The sequence below is a fragment of the Paramacrobiotus metropolitanus genome, unplaced genomic scaffold, assembly GCF_019649055.1.
Source record: "Paramacrobiotus metropolitanus isolate TYO unplaced genomic scaffold, Prichtersi_v1.0 Parri_scaffold0000030, whole genome shotgun sequence".
NCBI lineage: Eukaryota > Metazoa > Tardigrada > Eutardigrada > Parachela > Macrobiotidae > Paramacrobiotus > Paramacrobiotus metropolitanus.
In genome coordinates, this window is record NW_026570250.1 from 578,732 (window position 1) to 600,144 (window position 21,413).

Here is a 21,413-nt window from a genome sequence, read left to right on the forward strand (position 1 = left end):
GGGAGATGGTGACGTACTAGCGTCATCCCTAACATGCCACTGGTGGGGATCCGAGGTCCTCCGAGGCTATTGCGACGGCCAAACTGGGGATTAACCAGGCGCCTTGCTATGCCTTTTTCCAGTGCATGTGCTGCAGTGTACGCTAGCTATACCGGGTCTGCCGCGGAGCTAGTCCGTATTGCGTCAAAATTTGTATTGCTTTCATGATTAATGCTATACAATCGTTAATGCGGAAAATTTCGACACTGCGTCTGAAGAATTTTACTGCTTCAAAATCCACTTTACACTGTCGCTCACACAACTTACCAGTCACTGATCGGCTGTTTAATGAAAATAAAATGAAATCATGAGTTAAGCTCAATAAACTGAAGAAATATCCATCGAGATCTGTTAGTACTTTGGTTAAACAGGAACACAAAATTATCAAAAATCCATTCCACCGTTAAATGTCCACTCATTCCGACACCGCCTATAAGGCTGCGTGTCAATTCGCGATCCACATCCAGACTGCGCCTGTGAGGCTGTCAGTCTATCGTCCATCGAAGAAAAATGCTGACAAATCAAGTCTATTGCGGAATTCAAAGAAATATTGATTACAGAAAAATAATGCTAATTTACAAAATAAATATTGCTTAGTAATTCAGTACATGCTATTCAAACTACTGCTCTTTTCCCGAATGCTCCATAGTTTCTGCGGAGAAATTCAACTGCGCCACACTATCCGCCACCTGTTCAGAAACAACTGCACTTAATTTACTGTTATCATGCGAATTGCCATTGATATTGCTATTACTACTGCTCTGATCATCTGATTTACTTGAGTCTTCGACTTCGTCCATTGCGGCATTCTCACCTGCCGGGATAATACCTTGCAACTGTGCAGCGTTTCCCTGCGGGTTCAAGTTGAACACTGGCTGGTGCTGCGGCTGATTTTGTGCGACTTGCTGCTGTTGTCCGCCTTGCGGCTCGTACTTGTCCTTCAACTTCTGCAACTGAGTGAGAACGTTTTCCACGGCATCATGCGGATTTACTACCAACTGCTCAACTGGCTTTCCAGCAACTTTCTCCAAACCAATTTCCATTGCATGGCGAATGCGGTCGATCTTGTCCTGTACGTTCAGTGTCGGACCAAGATTAACTATTGCTTCGTGAAAGAAAGCGCTGTCTTCATGCGGAGCGTCGGCCAACTGCTTATGACATCCGTGATGTCCCAGCAATGCACCAAAATACAAACGGACGTAATTCACCATAATCTGCTGTTTACGACGGTCCATGCTACGAAAATCTTGCTCTTCCTTCATCATGACCAACATCTCATCGGTGAATATTGCTACACGACCGGCGTACAACAGGTTTGCACCGTTCGCATCTGGACTAATGAAATTGAACAAGTACGGGATCATGCTTTTACGCGGATGGTACACAAGTTGACTCAATGCTTCAATATCGATAGTCAGAATGCTGTGTTCGAAATTCTCAGGATGTAATGCTGAGGGCATGCCATTGCTGCGAAGATAACCGTACCGGATATCGCGTTCTTCCTTCTTCGGGCGATCATCACGGTAGTTATACTTTTCCGCTTGCATCTCTTCCAGTAAACCGGAATTCGCCAGAAAGCGGTCCAGTGTGCTCATCGTACGGGTTAACATGCCTTTCATCAGTTTGCGCTGGTCATGCTTATCAAAACCCAACGTCAGCAGAATGCGGTCGGCGCGCTCATCCGCAGCTGGCAAATTAGGCATGCGGGTGCTGTACTGGCGTGGCTGTGCTGCCGGTGCATCGGCTCGGCGCTGCTGCGGATTCTGAGGCACCTGCGGATATTGCTTGTTATTTTTAATAGCATGCTTGGGTTTAATTAATAAAGTGCGGTCATTGCGAGGTTTATTAATGATGGTTACCGTTGAGCGGTCAGGAAAGTGGCGTGCACCAAACGGCTGACGACCAACGGTATTCCACTGCTGCTGAACTAAGGCGGCTGGCATTGCTACGGCAGACTGATCATGCTGGACTGGAGGCTGCTCTTCAGCGTTCAACTGCTGGCGTGCTTGCGACATGAGCTGGTGATGCTGCTGCTCCTGTGCTTTCATCTCGTCCCATGTCGGTACATGCTGTGCCTTGCTCCAGCCATCCTTCGTACTGCGGAAATGATCGACTGCGACACGAATTTGTTCGTAGTAGTCACGGTTGACGATGACATGCTCCCAGTGGGCGCGCAACAGGAGACACTGGAATGCCTGGTAATTGCCCAGTAGTGCTTCCAGGTGCAGCATAAAGACGCGCTGTTGTACATTCGGCGCCTGCTTGAGGATGCACGTCACACACAAGCGTCCTGTGCGGGCACAGTTCGGACACTGCTGGTCGGCCATAACTACAGAAAACAATTGCGTTAATGCTTGCTATTGTGGAGTAACCTGCTGTACTTTCATCTACTCACAACTGCAATTTATTGCAAATTAATTAAAGTTAAATTTACTGCTTATTTTCAATAGAAGTATGGGACATTAAAATTATTCGTAAGCACGATAAGTGCTACGGTTTACATGCAGAGACTTTATGTACTCGTAGATACGAGTACAATCAGAATTTAATGCTTGATAACAAAACGACTGCTCTGTACCATGATAGCCATTGACTGCTTAATGCAATTCGAGTACTGCTTACATACTACTGCGGAAACAGTGGTTTTCTGCGGGATGTACCACGTAACATGCGGTTAACAATTTCCTGATTTTCTTTACTAAACGCGTCTGCAAGTTCACGTGCGCGTAAATCAGCTATTGTTTGCTTTGGGCGTACTACTGCGGTAGTTTCCGGAATTACTTTCTTAACTATTGCGGGTTTATTAATTTTATTGCTGTTGTCATTATCGGAATGCTCAGTACTGTAATTACTATCAGTATCTGACTGCTCCTTCTCGTTAACAACATTATTGCTATCAGAAGTAACTACAGTACTATTGCGCTCTTTCTCAACAGGTTGTTGGCCACTATTGCGCACATCGTTATTATCCACTAATTTATCAATATCAGCTGGCAAAGATTCTGCTTTTTTCAGTACGGTAGTAGGTACTGACAGCTTATTGCGTTTAATTTTCACTTTCAATGACTTGTTTTCTGCTGATGTACTAGGTACATTATTATTGCTATCACTGCTTTTATCAGTATTGCTGTAATTAAGCATTTCCGATGGCTTAAAAACAATCTTTTCGCCAGATTGTTTGCCACGATAAGGTTTCATGCGCTGGTATGCTACTTCCTGGACATTGCTCAAATCAGATAGTAATTTAATTATTGCTGTATTTGGACGAGGAATATCCTCAATCACATAAGGACCATCATAACGGCTACGTAATGATTTATTTTCATCTTTCGACTGCTCTGCTTTACGTAAAAGTATGTAATCACCGACTCGAAAATCGCCATCGACTTTCTTACGATTATACTGCTCTGCTGATGCTTCGTAACCTTGCTGAATATAAATACGAGCAATTTCATGCGCTCGATTTAATTTCCATTTTAAACGATCTAAATAATCTTCTACAGAGACGTAGTCCTCAGGAAGATTAGTCTTCGTAATGGTATCAATGGGCAACGTTTGCTCCCTACCATAAAGCATGTAAAAGGCGAATGCTTTGTAGTTTTATGTACTGTCCGATTATATGCTGCAACAACGAAAGGAAGAAACTCATCCCAGCGATCCTGGGTGCCTTTCTGCGCATACATGGATAAGCTATCTGCTATCCACTGCATTTGTCTCTCTACGAGACCTCGACCGATGCTGTGGTATGCGGTACCAAAATGGTGCTTTATCTTCGTCAACTTTGCCACTGCTTCTATTATTTGATTCATAAAGTGCGATCCTCTATCAGAATTAAGTACTTGCGGAGCACCATACGGTAAAATCACATCATAAATGAGAAATTGTGCTACTGTTATTGCTTTTTCATCTGGTACTGCTTTCGCTATTACAAATTTAGTGAGTTCATCTATTGCTACAATAATGCATTTATTTTTATTTTTCGACTGCTTTAACGGACCTTTAATGTCGATTTGCATGCGGTAAAACGGTTCACCAACGGGAACATGCAAAAGTTTACCTGGTTGCGGCTTACGTTGCGATTTCCTCAACTGGCAGTCCAAACAACTGCTTACATATTTATCGATGTCACTGACCATATTGTCCCAGTAGAAGCGTGCGCTTATCTGATTGTACGTCCTTTGTCTGCCTAGATGGCCAGACGCCGGCACGTCATGATTAATGCGGATGTAATCATTTACCATATGTCTTGGTACGACGAACTTTCGCACGTACTTATCATTTGCTACTGCAATGCGATACAGAACACCATTCCACAACTGGTAATGCTGCGGTTTTGCAACTATTGCTCCAGATTCCTCTTTTTCTTTTAATGAGTTAATTTCTTTTACGATATGCGGATCACGCAATTGCTCGGTTCTTAAGAACTTAAAATTATTTTCGACATCTTCACCTTCAAGCTCAGTTTCAGCCGTCCCTTCCGGTTGAGTAATGCTAACCATACGAATGTCACGAGTGCTAAAATAATCATCCCAGTCATCTTCGGGGATGGCTGGATCAACAGGATTTCTGCTTAATGCATCTGCATTATCGCACATTTTACCTGGACGATATTTAATAGTAATATCCAGGCTACCTAACTCCAATGCCCAACGCGTCAAACGCCCATTTAAACCTTGCTTGTGAGATGCAGATCTCAAAAGATTTGCTAATGCTTGATGATCTGTCTGCACCGTAAACGGCGCATGATCAATGTATGGCTTAAACTTACGTACTGCGTAAATAACAGCTAAACATTCTAGCTCTGTTATTGCGTAGTTTTTTTCAGCTGCATGCAGTAATCGGCTTGCATAGGCGATCGGATGATCGTCCTGATGCAATATTGCTCCTATGCCAGTGTAACTGGCGTCACATTCTATTGTTATCGGCTTTGTGTAATCGAATTTTGCAAGTACAGGCGCATTGCTCAATGCAGCTTTAATATCAACAAATTCTAATGCATGCTTCTCATTCCAGTCTCTCTTCACATCGGCATCTTTTACCAGTAATGAGTACAAATACTTGGTTTTGTGCGCATATTGCTTAATGAATTTTCGGTAATAATTTGCCAATCCGAGGAAAGATCGTAATTCTTTCTCAGTAGTAGGCTGCTTAAATTGTTCTATTGCTTTAATTTTATCGGGATCTGTAGTTATCCCATGCTGGGAGACGATATGCCCCAAGAAATGCAATTCAGGCTTTGCGATATGACATTTACTCGGTTTCACAGTAAAACCTGCTTCTTCTAGACACTTAAATAATGCTTGTATTTTTAGTTTAGCTTCAGCCAATGTTTTAGCTGGGACGATTATATCGTCTAAATATGCGAAAATATTTAAGTGCCGTAATTTTATCAGTGCTTTGTCAATGGCAGCCTGGAATGTGGCTGGTCCATTGCAAACACCAAACGGCATGCGGGTAAATTCCCACAGGCCGTCTTGCGTAACAAATGCTGTCTTTTCAATGCTATCTTCTGCCATCGGGATTTGCCAAAATCCAGACTGACAATCAAACGTAAAATAAATGTTGTATCCTGCTACATTGCTTAAAACCTCATCTGGATTTGGAAGAGGATAGTTATTCTTTTTAGTCACGTTATTCAATTTAATATAATTTACACAGAAGCGAGTACCAATGCTGCCGTCTGCGTTACGCTTACTCGCAAGTACAACAGGAAAACTCCAGTCACTACTGCTTGGTCGGATAATTCCCATTAATAGCATATCGTTGACATGCTGCTGTATGAGTTGACGACCTCGCCAACTCGTACGATGAGGCTGGCTTTTTATCGGACGGGCATCACCCGTATCGATATGATGCTTTACCGAAGTGTCTACGGTATTAAACATGCAACTTTTTGTAGGGAAAACATTACCGTACTGCAGAAATAATTCTTCCCATTCTTTGCGTTCATCGGGCGTTAAGCCTTCATAGAAATTCATTTGCGATATTGCTTCCTTAATTTCTTGTACCTCTTCAGGAGTACGCACCTTAATGCTGGTAGCCAATACCAACGGACCTTCGACCTCTTCGTACGTCTCTATAATGCCGATAAAAGTGCCTTTTTTAATAATGCGTTTCTGATTACTGTAATTAGCAATCTGTACATCAAATGCTCTATTCTCTGGTTTTACTAGTCCTTCTATCGGTACTAGTCGTGCTTTGGAATACAATGCTGGATTAGCTGAGAACATGAACAATTCAGTTTTCAACTCTTGACCGTATTTCGGCTTAGCGCAAACAGATGTCCAAGTTACTTTTTTAGCGGGTAAAATGAACGATTCCGATGCATACACGTTTACTGCTCTAATGCGAAATTTTTCCTTAATTTCAGGTTCTTCTATTGCTGTAATGTTATTAATAAATGCTTCAGTATCTGCAATATTGTTATCCACTGCTACCGTAATATTATCATCAGTACTCGTACATTTCTCTGGTGGTTCACTACTGCTGACATTATTGTGATTAAGTGCTTTTTTATTATCTGTACTCGTACACTGCTCGTTATTTGCATCGTACGGATAAGTTTTATAAACAATAGTTTCGTTAACTTCTTTCTTAGCACGATTTTTCTTCGTAATCGGCCATTCGTACGGCTGCAAAATTAACGGCTTATCTAGCGGCAGTACGCCTTTTTTAAGCTTTGCTTTAATAATAATTTTACGTGACTTCACAGAAGATGCTGGGCTATTGCGGTCATAGACTTGAACCTGCGTAGTTCTTTTAAAATTAACTTGCTTTTTGATATTCATTTTAGGGCGCACTGACCTTACTTGCGGGGGTGCCAAAAAATTTGGCTCGGCATCAAATGCTTTAAACAACTGCTTTCGGAAAACTAAACCTGGTTGTCGCCAAAATTGCTTTATAGGAGTTTTAAGTATTTCCGGCATTGCGATATGTAATGCTTTTAACGATGATTTCAGTTCTCGACGCCGTTGTACTGTATGGTAATACAAATCGGTAAATAGTTCATCGTGCTCTCTGCTGAGACGATTAAACTCTTCAACTTCATATTGCGAATAACCATGCTTTTCATATTTCTGCTTTAATTTATGCAGCTTCATGATGCTGTGGCTATAATCACGCAATATAACATGCATTTCACGCTTCCAGTTTTCGCACTGACGATATGCTAACAAATGCTGCAACATTCTATCATCAGGCTCACGTATAACTTCACAATTGCGTTTAATTACAATATCGCTAGATACAGTATTTACTGCTTTATTTTGTTGCTGCTTTACTGGTACAACAATTTTATTGCTATTAATGTTCTTACACTGTACTTGTGGCGGTGCCACTGGTACAGGGGAAGATTTTACTTCATGCTGCTCAAGCAAATGTGCGGAATATTTATTTATCGCCGATATAAATGCTCGTACTTTTACTTTCCTTTCAACTGCTGCATTTCCATGCTTTTCTTTGAGAGTTACATATTTCTGGGAATGTTGACAAGTACCTTCGATTTCCTTTAGAATGTTACTGTTTACGTTAACCCTAGTACTGGCCAATACTACGGGTTTAGAAAAGGTCTTAGGCGCGCGCAATACCGCAGCTTTTTCCTGAACCAGTGCCACTGGTTCGGGGAAAGCTGATACATTTCCTACAGAGGCAGTGATCAGCTGCTTTGACCGGTCGCCAGCAACCGGCTGCAGGAACTTAATACGGACTAGTTTGTTCTCTTCGACTGTGTACGCTGCTTGTTTAAGGAAATCCTGTCCCAGAATTAGTAATATTTTATCCGATGTTGGTTTTACATACATGCTGTGCAAAATTCTTTGCTGTCCTATTGTTACATATTGCTGACAATAATGAGTCACGGTGAAGTAACGGCTACCACCGACTCCACAGATATGTAGTGCTTTATTTAACGGTAAAGTACGTAATTTGTTTTCAGCACAAAATGCTTGTGATATCAGGGACGTTTCCGCCCCTGTATCAATTAATGCTTTGACTTGCATATTGCTGATTTTAACATTATGAAACAACATCCTTTCATGCTTTGGTTCAGAAACTACAGCGCCAATTTGCTGCACAGAAGCGTGTACAAAAGTACATTGCTGTGGAATATATACTGTATATCCTTGTACATTTACATGCTGTTTATCTGGCGGTTTACGTGGTTTGGGCTTGGCAGTGCCAGGACCTGCCGCCCTTACTCGTTTAAAGACTCACTGCATTCACTGCTAACGCTACTGCTGTCACTGCTATCTGAACTGTCTGGTTCGTTATCCGGCATAAATGCTGCAAATGCATTCTGCTGGGATACAGGCGGAGGTCCCTCGGGCATCCGGAATACCGGCGCCCGTGGGTTCCCTCGACCAATGCCGTTACCACCTTGCCTCAATACAGGCGATGTACTGCGTGAGCTGGCCGGCGACGAGGAGCCGGACCTTTCTGCTCTCCTAGCCTGGAATGCCTCAAACTGCCTGCGTGTTCGTTGTTCACCGCTAGGCCAATGGTACTTCCTATAATTAGGGTTCTGATGTTGTGGAAGGTCTTTCCACCAACAGTTCTCTGTTATGTGGCCTTCCACTACACAATGCGTACAGTACGGTATACCAGGGCGCGGTGTGGTACGCACATTGCGAGGGCCCTGCTGCGGACCGGCACGCGACTGCTGTTGTGGTGCCGGTTGATTATTGCTCACAGTTGCCGGCTGCGCAGCTGCCTGCGCATACGACAGCTTGCTGTTTGCTGCTGGATTTACTCGATTATTGCTTCTAAACTGCTGTCTATTAAATTTATTTGCCGGGTTAAACGGCTTCTGCTGTACAATCTTGCTGGAAGTAGACTGCTGCAGTACATTTACCGAGTACTCATCTGTACTGTATCTACTGGGCATCATTGATTCTAGGTACCTGGCCTCGCTTAGAAATTCAGCGGGCGTACGTGGCTTGCGCAGAACAATATCATCTTTTAATGCTTTAAACGTGCGTAACCCTTGGATGAGGTAATTCACGAAATGCTCCGGCGGACCGGCAAAACCTGCCCGGTCACGCAAGGTACACATTGCTTGATAGTATGCATCAATGCTTTCCTTATTTTTATCAAATGTTCTCGTAGCTAATTTATTTAATGCGTTAATTGCTTTATCGCGATCGCCAAAGCGCTCCACAAATGCTTTTTTCCATTCGTCGAAGCTGGTCGGTGCATCCACCGCGACAGATGCAGAACCGTACCACTGCTTCGCATCTTTCTCTAATGCATTGCTGAATTCAATAATTTTAGTTGCGTCATCCCAACCATACGTTAATGCGGTCTTATCCAGCTGAACAAGGAACGATTCCACGTCGTCCTTGTTACCGCTAAATTTGCCTTTAAAGTGTACTGCGGGCTTTACTGCCTGTAATGCGGTAATTAATTTCTGCGTAATATCATCTTGCTGAGATTCGGCTGCTCTCCGTACAACCGGTGCAGCTTCAACATCATCATCACTGATGTCAACTACTGCTGATTTATGCTGCTTATTAATGACACATTTATGCTTTAATAATTCTGCGATACGATCCTGTGCTTCAGCATGTTCTTTATGCAAATCTTCATACAACTTTTCGTATTGCTCTCCATGTGCTTTATACATCTGCGAGGAATTTACTGCGGCCGTTAATTCTTCTGAGATTTTTAAACGCTCAGCCTGTTCATGCTTATATTTATCCTTATATTTATTCAACTGATCAGCCATTTTAGTAATAGCTTCTGCTTGCGGTATGCTTTTATTATGCTCTTCTGCTTCTGCACGGAGCTTAATAATTTCATGCTTCCAAGAATTTAGTACTTGGAACTGCCGATCAATTTCTGCTTTATACCTTGTTTCAGTTGCTTCATGCGCTTCAATAACTTGTTCATATTGCTTCTTCTCTTCTGACCATGCCTTGCAGACATCATTTGCATGCTTACTTTCTTCTCTACGACGAAAAATTTCATCATGTGCTTTCAGTAATTTTGCTTTTAATTTTTCATTATGCTCAGTTAATTCCTTATAGCGATTACTCGTATCTACCAAATCTTGCTGTGTCTTATGCAATAATGCTTGAATTTCATCGTAATGCTGCTGCGTATTTTCCGGTAAAAGTTCTTTAGGAGAACTATGCATCGGAGAATGAAATGCTGGATTACTGGACAGACTCTCCTCAGATGGAGATCTGTTGACCGATAAATTGAGCGGAATATCCGACTCATTGCTAGAAGGTTCAATATGCTCATTATTATCACCGTTATCAACAGGTAACTGCTTCGACAATGCTTGTTGACTTTTATCAATATACGTCAGTTCATGCTCGTCACCAAATGCAATTTCTTGATCGCGATCAGAAATTGATATTAATTCTGAATCACGAGTGATATTGCTAGCGATAGACTGATACGAAACATGCGAGGCTGATGATGCTGACCTTTCCGGTAATTTTTCGGCATTAGCATTAAGTGCGCTAAGTGCCGATGTAGATGCTGGTGATCTTTGCAGTTTACTGCTACGTGCAAATGCTGCCGCTCCCGAATTCTGAATGGCAGCATCAGCTAATAATGCAAAAGCTGACTGCGGATTATGCGCGCGAGCACGCGCACGAGTATTCACATTATGTTCCACTGCTCCTGTTTTACCCGATACTGCTTTATTTTTCTTCGTTTTCTTATCTACTGCTTCTTCTTGCTGCTTTTGTGCACCAGGTTTATTAACGACCTGGGCCGGTTTAAAAATGCGACTGCCGACAGCATTAAGCAAGTCTCTCACAGGAGACCGCTTTTCTTCCATGCTGGCTAAAGATTTTCACAATATTGCTTTAATTACAAATATATTGCTTTATTGAAATTATGCACCGACAAATCAACCAGTAATGCAGGGCGCGTGCAGCTACATGCTGCACGCGTTACGTAACTTGTTTACAGTTTCAATGCAAGGCGTGCTAGGCACGTGCTTATCACGATTTAAAATCTTCAGCTGGCACAATGGATTGTGCCAGTCTGAATGACCTGCTATGCGGAAATGCTGTGCCTGGGCTGTTCACGCAGCAACAGGTTGACACTCGAGATAAATGACGCACTGCCGTTCAACGTCTGGGTCAGACGTTGCTCGTTGAATGCGGAAATTCAAAACAAATTCTGGCTTTTAAAGGTCAAAATAATGCAAAAATTAATGTTTTCAATGCTAAAATACAGTATGTAAAAACTGTATTTTAATCCTGAAATATGCTGTGTCTAAATGTGTGAAATGCTGTACAAAAGATAAACTGCTGTGTATTTTGTCAAATGCGAGATTAATGCTGTGTACAATGCTGTTGTCCCTTACTTCTAGTTAATTTTCAAAACGAAAACCAAAAAGAAAAGGAAAACTGCAGTTGTAAGGTGAAAGTTTTCAAAAACAGTTAACCAGCCTTGCTGGCAACTCACTGCTTCGACGATTCACAATCCTTGCTGCACGGAGTTTCGGGAACCGTGTCTCACCGCAACAACACCCCACGTCCAAACTGCACGGGTTTCGCGCACCGTGGCTCACCGCTCCGTAGTCCACGAAAACCAAAACACTGCAAAATGAAAGTTCACGACGATACTGCTTTGGAGAATCAGCGTCCACCACACCAACTTCCGACAAAGATGAGATATTGCTTCCAATATGAAATTATGCTCAGATTTGGCGGATCTTAGTATCTGCTACCATGATAGCCATGCCACGGGGCAGGCTAGGAAGAAGAACGATTTTCTATGAAAATCTACGGGAGAAACACCGCTCGACTTCCGTTACGCTTTTATTAGTCGAAACCAGTAATCATAAGAAATTCCAGAGCTGTGCGATCATAACTCCTCGACTAAAGTTCTCTGACAAAACATTCAGCGGATCAGAACTTCAAAGCCCAGTGTTATCGCAACAGTGTAATGCTGATCGTATGTGTACTGCTCGTACCTGTCTTGACTATCGAGCCAAGTGCTAAACACAGTTAATGCGGTGCAACAGGTAATGATAAGACGTACGTGTAATGCTAATAAGTACTGCATATGCACGGGAGATGGTGACGTACTAGCGTCATCCCTAACAACGCACTGTGCGACTGCCTATCAGTGGCAAAGTTTTCGCCAGCTGTCTAGCAGCAACGTAGCTGCAGTACGCGTGCGGTGGCCTATGCAGCACGCTGCTGGATGTAAATCTTGAAAAACTCGTAACTTTGTTAGTTTCCGTGTTAAATTTTTCTGTATGAGCTTAAAAAATACAGAATAACGCATACTATTAGGCAAAACAAATGTCTTTTTTGTTTCGTCTTGAGGTTTTGGCACTGAGAGCATACGTGGTTAGCATAGCCGCCTATGAGAAATCTCGAATGAGTTTCCCATAGGCAGGTATGTTAACAGCACAGGCTCACAATGAATAACCCGAAAATAAAAACGAAAAAACATTTGTTTTGCCTAATAGTATGCGTATTTTTTAAGCTCATACAGAAAAATTTAACACGGAAACTAACAAAGTTACGAATTTTTCAAGATTTACATTCCAGCAGCGTGCTGCATAGGCCACCGCACGCGTACTGCAGCTACGTTGCTGCTAGACAGCTGGCGAAAACTTTGCCACTAGTAAAGCAAACAAATAGTAAATAGTATGTCCCTACAGATATAACGTGACTGCGAGTGTTAACGCTACCACTCACAAATGCAACGGTACAAAGTTCAAGCAGAGATAACGCTCTGCACAGGGATTGGTTGAATGAGTTATCACAGTTGCTCCATTTTCACGCATTTGCGTGATTTCTAACAGTTGATCGACATCAACTTTTAGAATTCACACTTCGCACTCACACCACTGCGTATACCTACTTATTCGTATATTTACAGTTAGTTTCACTGTACACTTACACATCGCATTATATTTAGTAGCTACAACAAGGCGGTACGTATGATCTGTTCGGTTAAATCGTTTCTGCTTGAGTTACCTGTTTGTCGTAAGATAATTGGTAATTACTCATTAGGTAATTACTCATTAAAACATGTTAACTCGCTAATTATCATTTCAAGTATACTTAGACAAAGAGTTTACAAGTTTATTTATTTTCTGATTTACCGTAAAATCGTTAATTTCTACAAATTGCAATTAACTCATAATATAATTACCCGGCTTAGTTTACTTATTAGGACACAATAAAAAATAAAATTAATTAATTTTGGACACGACTGTTGAGAATTACACCGAAGTATTAGTGCATATTTCAAAATTTGTATAATGATACTATAACAAGGAGAAATAGCCGTGACAGCAATTTTACCAAAGACTTCGGTGCAGCTAAACAGACACCATGCGTTTTGCACGTTCAAAGATAACCACGTTGTGAATGCTTATGTTATCTTCCGAATGGTCTGTTTTTTGATGGCTCACGGCATATGAATCATACGGCATCTGCCAGTGACAGTGTTGTCACTGCCAGTCACGTTATATCTGCAGGGACATACTAGTATTCCTCTCACCGTGTGTGCCCCGAACAGAGACTAATAATAATATAATAAATCCATAACCAAATTTCAAGCGCGGTTACCGTAATGATCTGTAGTATTCATTCCGAGTCGTTCTTGAAGTTTCTTTTGCGGCTTTTTCTTCCTGTAGTGTAGTTGCCACTTGCCAGTGCAAACCGGTTTTTTCGAACTACCCAGTTTTATGCCTCGGAGGTTCCTGTGTGTTTGCGCGTATCAGCTACAGCTCGCTGGACTAGCTGGCAGGTTAGAACAACTGCATTCCATCCCGTTTATCTTGAAACAGAAAGTGTCGGAAAGTCCTGGTAAGCGTTCAAGGGAGTGAGTTCTGCTGCGTCCGGAATTGTTTACCCAATCACTGAAAACGTTTACTTGCACCAGGAGCGCGTATGCTCCCGTAATAAGGGTTTTCGAATTTGTTTCGTTTTTAAAACTGCTGTCTGGTTGGCTCTGAGTCTGAAGTGAATGCAGTCTTTCGGCTAATCTTAGCGGGCTGCTGCGGCTCTCCAGTTTACTTTGCGATTTTTTGTAAATCTTGGAATTGTGTGCCTGCGCGCGATGCTTGCCGCAGTGCTAAACTGTTATGTCAACATTTGTTTTCAGAATGATGCACGCGATCCGAGCTTCCCGGCAGTTGCAGCGGATGGCGCCGGCCCTAAACCGAGCCAAGGACTGGAAATTTAGCAAAGACCCTCGTTTGGCCATTTTGAAAGGTGTCGATTTCTGGACTGATGCGGTGGCTGTCACAAAGGGACCAAAGGTAAAGTTATTTTGAATTTGCAAAGATAAGCACTGATACTGGGATACGACTACAGTAGCTTTTGTGATGGGAATTGGGAGCTCGTCTCGTTATGTACTCTGGATCGAATTTCGATTAATTTTTGCAGGGACGCATTGTGATTATTGAACAAAATTGGGGCAGTCCGAAGATTACCAAGGACGGGGTGATGGTGGCCAAGGCGGTAGAGTTGAAGGAAAAGTATGAGAATATCGGCGCTAAACTCGTCCAAGATGTTGCCAATAACACCAACGACGAATCAGGCGGAAACGCGGCACCCACTACCATGGCTCGTTCCACTGCCGAGGAAGAATTCGATAAAATCGTCAGAGGAGCCAACCCCATAGAAATCCGACGAGGTAATGAATAGGTTGGATGCAGTGTTTTTTGTTTATTGCTGATGTGAAAGTAACATTATTCACCAGTAATTCTTCTGATTATTCGATAGGCGTCCTTATGGCTGTACAGACCGTAGTCGCCGAACTGAAAAATCTCTCGCGAAAAGTCACGTCGCCTAGTGAAATTGCTCAGGCGGACACAATCTTAGCGAATGGTGACAAAAAGATTGGAGATTTCATTTCGAAGGCCATGGATCAAGTGGGGCGGGATGGAGTTATTACTGTCAAGGTTAAGGATGCAAATGCACACGAAATACAGACAGCTGCTGATGGGCGTGGAGAGAATTATGAAATCTAAATCCATTTTGTTATTTAGGATGTGAAGACTTTGCAAGACGAGTTGGAAATCATTGAAGGCCTTAAATTTGATCGCGGTTACATTTCGCCTTATATGATCAATACCGCCAATGGCAGGAAAGTGGAATATCAGAATGCTTATGTGCTGTTCAGTGAAAAGAAAATCTCCAACATTCATGGTGCACGAAAGCCACTGATCACAGTTGACGAGGATGTTGATGGCGAAGCCCGGAGTACCCTTGTGCTCAATCGGTATTTTTTTCCAAACTTTCTGTGTTCGATCTTTGTGGATGCTGGATCTTTTTAATAAAATTACGTCATGTATACACACAGCGTATGTTTTCGCAGTTTAAAGGGCATAATACAAGTATCGGCGGTTAAGGCTCCCGGCTCTGGAAACCAGCACAAAAATATGCTGAAGAATATGGCTGTCGCCACTGGCGGAACGGTGTTTGGAGACGAGGCGGAAATGTACAAACTGGAAGACTGCAAGATCTCGCATCTAGGCCAAGTTGGCGAAGTAACCATTACCAAAAACGACAGGCTCCTGTTGAAAGGACGCAGTGAAAAGAAAGCCATTGAACGACGGGTAAATCAGATTAATGATGAATTGGACGATACTACCTCTGAGTATGAGAAGGAAAAACTGAAGGAACGATTGGCAGAATTGTCCACTGGAGTGGCCGTGCTTAAGGTAAAATTAGTCACCGACATTACATTTTTAAATGGCTTGCAACTTTACGGAAGGTTTTCTTCTGGTACGAGTATTTAGATTTTTATTCTAGGTTGGTGATACTTACCAGTCGAGTAGAAACTTAAACGAGAAAAAAAATCGTCGTCATTAGATACCCCGACAGAAAACAAATCGTCGTCATTAGATACCCCGACAGGGCAGTGAATTTATTTTGAAGATTGAATTATTTTTGCAGGCTCTCCACAAGTGTGAAACGGTGTTTAAAAAGTCTTCACCGGCTACGGATATGAAAGGACAAAAACGATCGTATTCTACTAACACAGTAAGCGCGATATTGGTACCATGATGAGCAGAGTCGCAGTATAATCGTATAAGAGGTGCACGCGATGCACAGGTGGTGGGAAGGTTCTGATAGATTTGTACATATTTCTCGAGGGGTTTCTTCTTGTAACTTGCCGTACAGAGTTAATGTCTTATTTGTCCTTTACAAGTTACAGTAGTGCTAGCACAACCGGAATACTTAGCCGGTATTACTGATGACGAAAGATTTTAGCATGCATCTTTAATTTTGTACAGGTCAGATTCAGCGCTGCTGATCCTAAAATCGTGGAGTTGTACGAGCGGCTGGTAGAGTCAGAAAGAAAAGCCAGGAAATTCGCCGAAGAAACAGCGGTTTTCGAGAGGGAGACAGCTGCGCGGGAGAGGCTGCTACTGCAAGACCGGTTTGCAACGCAACACGCCGAACTTCTTAAATCGAAAAATTTATTAAACGCGCGCGGTATAATTGATGATGCACAAAAGGAGTTGGGCAGAAACTGCGCCCAAGTACGAAACGATGTAAGTTAATGTCTTTTAGATTTAAAGTTTCGAACGCAATTTCAAGGCAGTGTACTGTTGCTTCGTGCTTATTTATCTATGCAGTGATATTGGTTTTGCAAGGTTAAGGCTTCAGAATATTTGATTTTCGACGTCCTTAATTGTTTGATTTTGCTAGGGATCCACTATGCGCCGATCCGAAAAGTGGGAATCCATTGCCGAGAAACATGATCTCTTATCGATCAGGGTAAACGGGGAGCCTGTACTCACAAAAGAAATGGTTTCGGGTATTGGGAAGTCTATCCAGTCCATCTATGATGTTGCGAGTGGTCAAATTCATGGTTTTACATCGGACCGTTATTGGATAGATTGCTCATTATGGGTGAAGTTCCCCGAAGCAGTCAACATTTTAGTAGCCCTGTGTGTTAAAATTGACTTGAAATTCGCGATCTTCGACAAAGGTGATATTTATATGTCCTATTTTGCTCGTGGTGATAATGGCGCACCTGTTGTAGTAACCCGAAAATTGTTAAATTATGGAGAATTATTTTTGTGAATAAACAAGAACTCGTGGCTTTAAGGGACTCCACGGTGACCAGTTTCGTGAAAAACGTACGCCCGCTTTTTGTATCACGGATCCCAAGAAAGTGAACAAACAATATTACAATAATACAACAATATAGTCTCCCACTCACCGAAAAAGCAGGACGTGGTAACTGGTAAGATTCCTTGTTGAAATGCCGCTGCAGTCAATGTTGGGCACAAATATAGATATTCCGCACAACGAATAATATGCGTCTCAAAACATACTAATAAGATTTGGTTGTTTCCTTAACATTTCAATCTGAACCATTTTGGTAGTACTGTAGCACCAAGCGAATGCACCTTTTTTGTGTTGACGGCTTCTCCCCAGTAAAATCTGGCCCACCTAGCAAAAGCTAGTAAAACCGATTGCACCTAATTGTACATACCTTGTAAAACTTCGTCTCAGAATGAGTACTTAATTTCATGCCTACTCTAATCGTAATCCAGTAAGTACTGTAAAAGTTTACAACTTTGAAGATTACACGAATACGGCTATACGAAATTCCAAAATTCCGGTAAGTAGCAAACACATAAATGTACATATCTATATATTGTAAATGCACAGCGAACTTCATTGAGAGATGTTTTATGTAAAAAACTGATTCGAGAATCCTTCGTACGCCTTTGCAGTACTAATATGTACATTTAATTTTAGTCAATGTTTCTAGGTCAGAAAAAGGTAGGTACAGTCCCTGCTTCTGTGATATTTATGGAATAACGAAATCACAGATACACAAAGTACATTCGGCTTTCGACCAATGGGCATCTAAAATTAATAACTATCGTCAGATGATGCAGATTGATGTCCAGTGCGCAAACAACACATACATCTCAAGAATCAAAATATACAGAAGTAATCAATTAGCAAAGCTTTACGATGACCTCACTTATTAAACTGGAGAGCCGGTGTATTCGGAAATAATTCTACAGCACGAAACAGGAGTGGCAAATACAATTACGGAAAAACTAACAAGCACGCTACGAAGCCTTCATTAATAACCAATAATAACTTTCACAGATGACGCTACATGCAACAGCTAAGCTTAGCGCTGTAATCTGTGATAAGCATGTGTAATCCATTACTTTACATACATGTAAGATAATAATATTATGATTGTTAGATCCGCCACAGTCCCACTGCAGTGTCCACGAAGCTGTTGCTTGCCTGGATTGCACCAATGTTCGCTTTCCTGCCATTATTTGGCCTCTTCCGTGCAGGAAGACTTCGCAAACAGTTCCCAACTTAAACGCCGACCCGGCTTTTTGGCTTTCAGCATGAGATCGTATTCAGCAATCACTTCGGGGATTCGCAGTCGATTCAAATTCCCACCGGTCGCACCGTAAAAAATTGGAAGCAGTTCATCCAGCATCTCCACGTAACGGATTTTCCGGTGAAACATAGTGCTATAAGGGCAACAGAACGATAACGTTTTCCTTAACAAAGCAAGGTGGTACTCCTTATTTGAACAGACAATAGCCATCATACAAAAAAAGCAGTTAGCCTGCGTTGGTAGAAACTAATTAAAATAATTCAAAATTTCAAAGGTTACCTCAGTGTTGCACGTCCAAGGGTCTGCAACTGAGTTTTGAACCAAAAATTTGGATGCACAATGATCAGCTCTTGGATGGTTTTCTCCATTCTAAATATACAAATTTCGCACGGGATAATGCAAAATCAGCATATCAAAATTACAAACGTAAATCTCATGTCTAAGTCGGTATCCACATTGTGGTTTAAAGTGTCTGAATTATAATTGCACTTCTTACCGGCGATCAATCACTCGGCAACACTGCTGCAGCCAACTGGCCCGTGGATAGCAATTCTTTGGAATTGCACCATTGAAGAATACCACTTTGCACTGTTTGTCCACAATGACGTCCAGGCTGCTTACGAAATACCTATATAAAAACAAAAAACTGCAGTTTATATAACGGTCACACACGATCTTGGAAACAATGAAGTAGGTTGGTATTACGTAATTCACACAAAAAAGGTAGTAGTTACCGGAAGATGTTTTGCATGATATTCTCGTATCCCTCGGTAGTTCGAGGGGGCAAATAGCACGCAAAGAAACAGACGATATCAATGGCAGCTTTTCCTGCTCCCATGGTGGAAATATGCAAAACTTTCTTGTATGGCTCTAAGACATTCATGTCCACCGCCCAGATTTCATCACGTTCTCCACTGACCCGGCGCGCAACGACTGTGTTTGAATCATTATTCGTCGCATTCAGGCCAGGGTCAACATTTTCCTGATCTTGTTCCATTTGTGTAGCAGATGTCTGTTTTATTATCGGTGAATCGGATGCTGTATCAGATCCACTGGATGATGACGTTTTGGATTCGGTTTCCAATGCTAAATTTCAGAATGCCGCACAATTAGGAAATTTTTTGAATCTGAAATTTGCAGACGAAGTTTTACGCAGTATTGTGTAATAATGTGTACCTTGGTTAACGTTGCCGTCACCAGGAACATTGCGATCATTTTCACTCAGCAGTCGGCTCAATGCCGCTGGGTATTCAAAAGACAAGCCGGTCTTCTTCAGCAGAACGCTGTCAGCAAAACGACTCAAACCGCTTTTATCATCGGATTTAAATTTCTTCTCCCGGGGTTCACTGGTTTCCGCATGAATATCCGCGGTGACTTGCACCGCGCTATCAACAACATCATGACCTTTAGGCCGGTTCGCGTCATTCAAACCAGACATTGATCTATCATAGCCAAGCAGTTCAAATCGCTGTTCTTCCGGTGACATCTGGCGAACAGGTTTTTTGGGAATATGAATGTTTGCGGCACTTGATATGCTGAACTTTTCTCGCTGCACATTTTCATAATCGTTATTCATGTCGGTATTTGAAGAAAGGATCGCAGGCTCTAAAATTAAACGTGAAGTGGCCGACTGCACAAAATGGTTTTGGTAGTCGCACGAATTTCTTACCGATATTTTCTTCCGAACCAGTTACAACCTTTTCTTCGAACGGACTGTCGATGGTCTTTTTAGTGGAACTCTCCTCCTTGATATCAAAATCATCTCCGCTTAAAATTTTATCGACGTCCATTTCCACAGTGTGCTCAAGCGCTTCCTGTGCGTTCGCGTCGGAACTGGCGGAAAATTTTGCAGCTGGATCATCAGATGTCGCGACCGAATCCATGGATTCTGTATCAATGGTTTTCTGCTCTTTCTGCTGAATCTCGGCTGTCTGATTAGGCTCGAACCCATCCAACTGATCACCTCCATGTTGTACGCAATGCCAAGGCAACGGCAAATATCGCAGTGTCTGTTGTTGCGGTTCGAAGCTGCTCCCGTACCATCGCTCATCAATGGCAGCGTAACACTGTCGGCTGGATGGGCGTTCTTGATCCGACCAGCCGTCAACTTGATCGCCGATTTTATGTTCTGCGGTCTTTGTTGCAAATGGATCAGAAGATGTTTTGTCAAGAGCATTCTTATGCAAACCTGAAAATCAGAAGAAACTGCAGATATATTTTTGTTAGACAGTAGTCTTAATCGTGAAAAGGTCACAAGCGGAAACTGTCACAGTATTACCCGTACCATCAGTCTGCGGTTCGCTAGCGTTCCCGCTCTCGACAAACCGTCCTAAACGAGTAGGACAAGCAGTCTCGAATTTTTTTGCCTCCACTGCCGCAGAATCTTTATTCAATATGTCCGAACTCCCTGCTTTATTGGTTGTTCCCTTATCCGACTTTTCCAGCCAAGGATCCAATGAGAAGGCAGCGGATGTCGTGTTTCCACCACCCGTTGTTTGATCACCGAAAAATGTTTTTGTGGTGTTAGAAGGTGATAAGCCGGCATAGATCTCAAAACCGGTTTCAGGTGGAATGGACTGCGCGCCCGTTGTCGAAATTGTCAAAGATAACTTTCCGGGAGTTTCGGACGAACAAACCGATACAGTTTCGCTGATAGTATAACGAGGTTTTTCCGGTAAGGTAACTTCACCCAGTGGGCTCTACAAAACAACACTCCATAAAAATTTCGTAAAATTCTGTGGATAAGCTGGTTTCAAACGTCAGCTACTTACCTTGACATTTTCTTGACCTTTATCAGCATTCACCACGCCGGCCCCGCTGTCTGTCGCTGCTTGACCCATAAACTGCCTCGGCGACCAGGGATATGCCGGAGCGTCAGCCGGGTTCGGCGATGCGATGGCGCCAGTCGCATCCGCGTTAACATTTTCGGTAGGTTTATCTGCGGGATGTGCGCCGGCACTGCCGTTGCCGATCTCGCTAATCTCGTTGTAGCCCAATCTGCTCCCCAGTTCACCACGGGTTAAATTGTCCAGCGGCGTGGGTGTACCGGG

The 21,413-nt window shown here is 42.5% G+C and overlaps 2 protein-coding genes across 3 annotated transcripts; one reads left to right on the plus strand and one right to left on the minus strand.

Moving 5' to 3' along the window:
• Positions 1-556: 556 nt before the first annotated feature.
• On the minus strand, positions 557-12,099 carry LOC129588575 (uncharacterized). Of its 2 annotated transcripts, none has more exons than XM_055482877.1 (4): positions 11,464-12,099; positions 1,899-2,368; positions 818-1,811; positions 557-728 (listed from the first exon to the last, which is right to left on the minus strand). In XM_055482877.1, exons 2-4 carry the CDS (start codon positions 2,364-2,366, stop codon positions 718-720), a joined length of 1,473 nt encoding a protein of 490 aa, XP_055338852.1. In that variant the 5' UTR covers positions 2,367-2,368; positions 11,464-12,099; the 3' UTR covers positions 557-717. The 2 variants fall into 2 exon arrangements, with proteins under 2 accessions (XP_055338852.1, XP_055338853.1); XM_055482878.1 differs by having other exon boundaries at positions 569-728; positions 854-1,811.
• Positions 12,100-13,510: 1,411 nt separating this feature from the next.
• LOC129588574 (60 kDa heat shock protein, mitochondrial-like) lies at positions 13,511-17,081 on the plus strand. Its single transcript, XM_055482876.1, has 9 exons — positions 13,511-13,829; positions 14,128-14,284; positions 14,412-14,661; positions 14,751-14,929; positions 15,017-15,249; positions 15,346-15,691; positions 15,927-16,013; positions 16,268-16,528; positions 16,686-17,081. The coding sequence occupies exons 2-9, from the start codon at positions 14,129-14,131 to the stop codon at positions 17,061-17,063; spliced, it is 1,890 nt and encodes a 629-aa protein (XP_055338851.1). The 5' UTR covers positions 13,511-13,829; position 14,128; the 3' UTR covers positions 17,064-17,081.
• Positions 17,082-21,413: the final 4,332 nt, after the last annotated feature.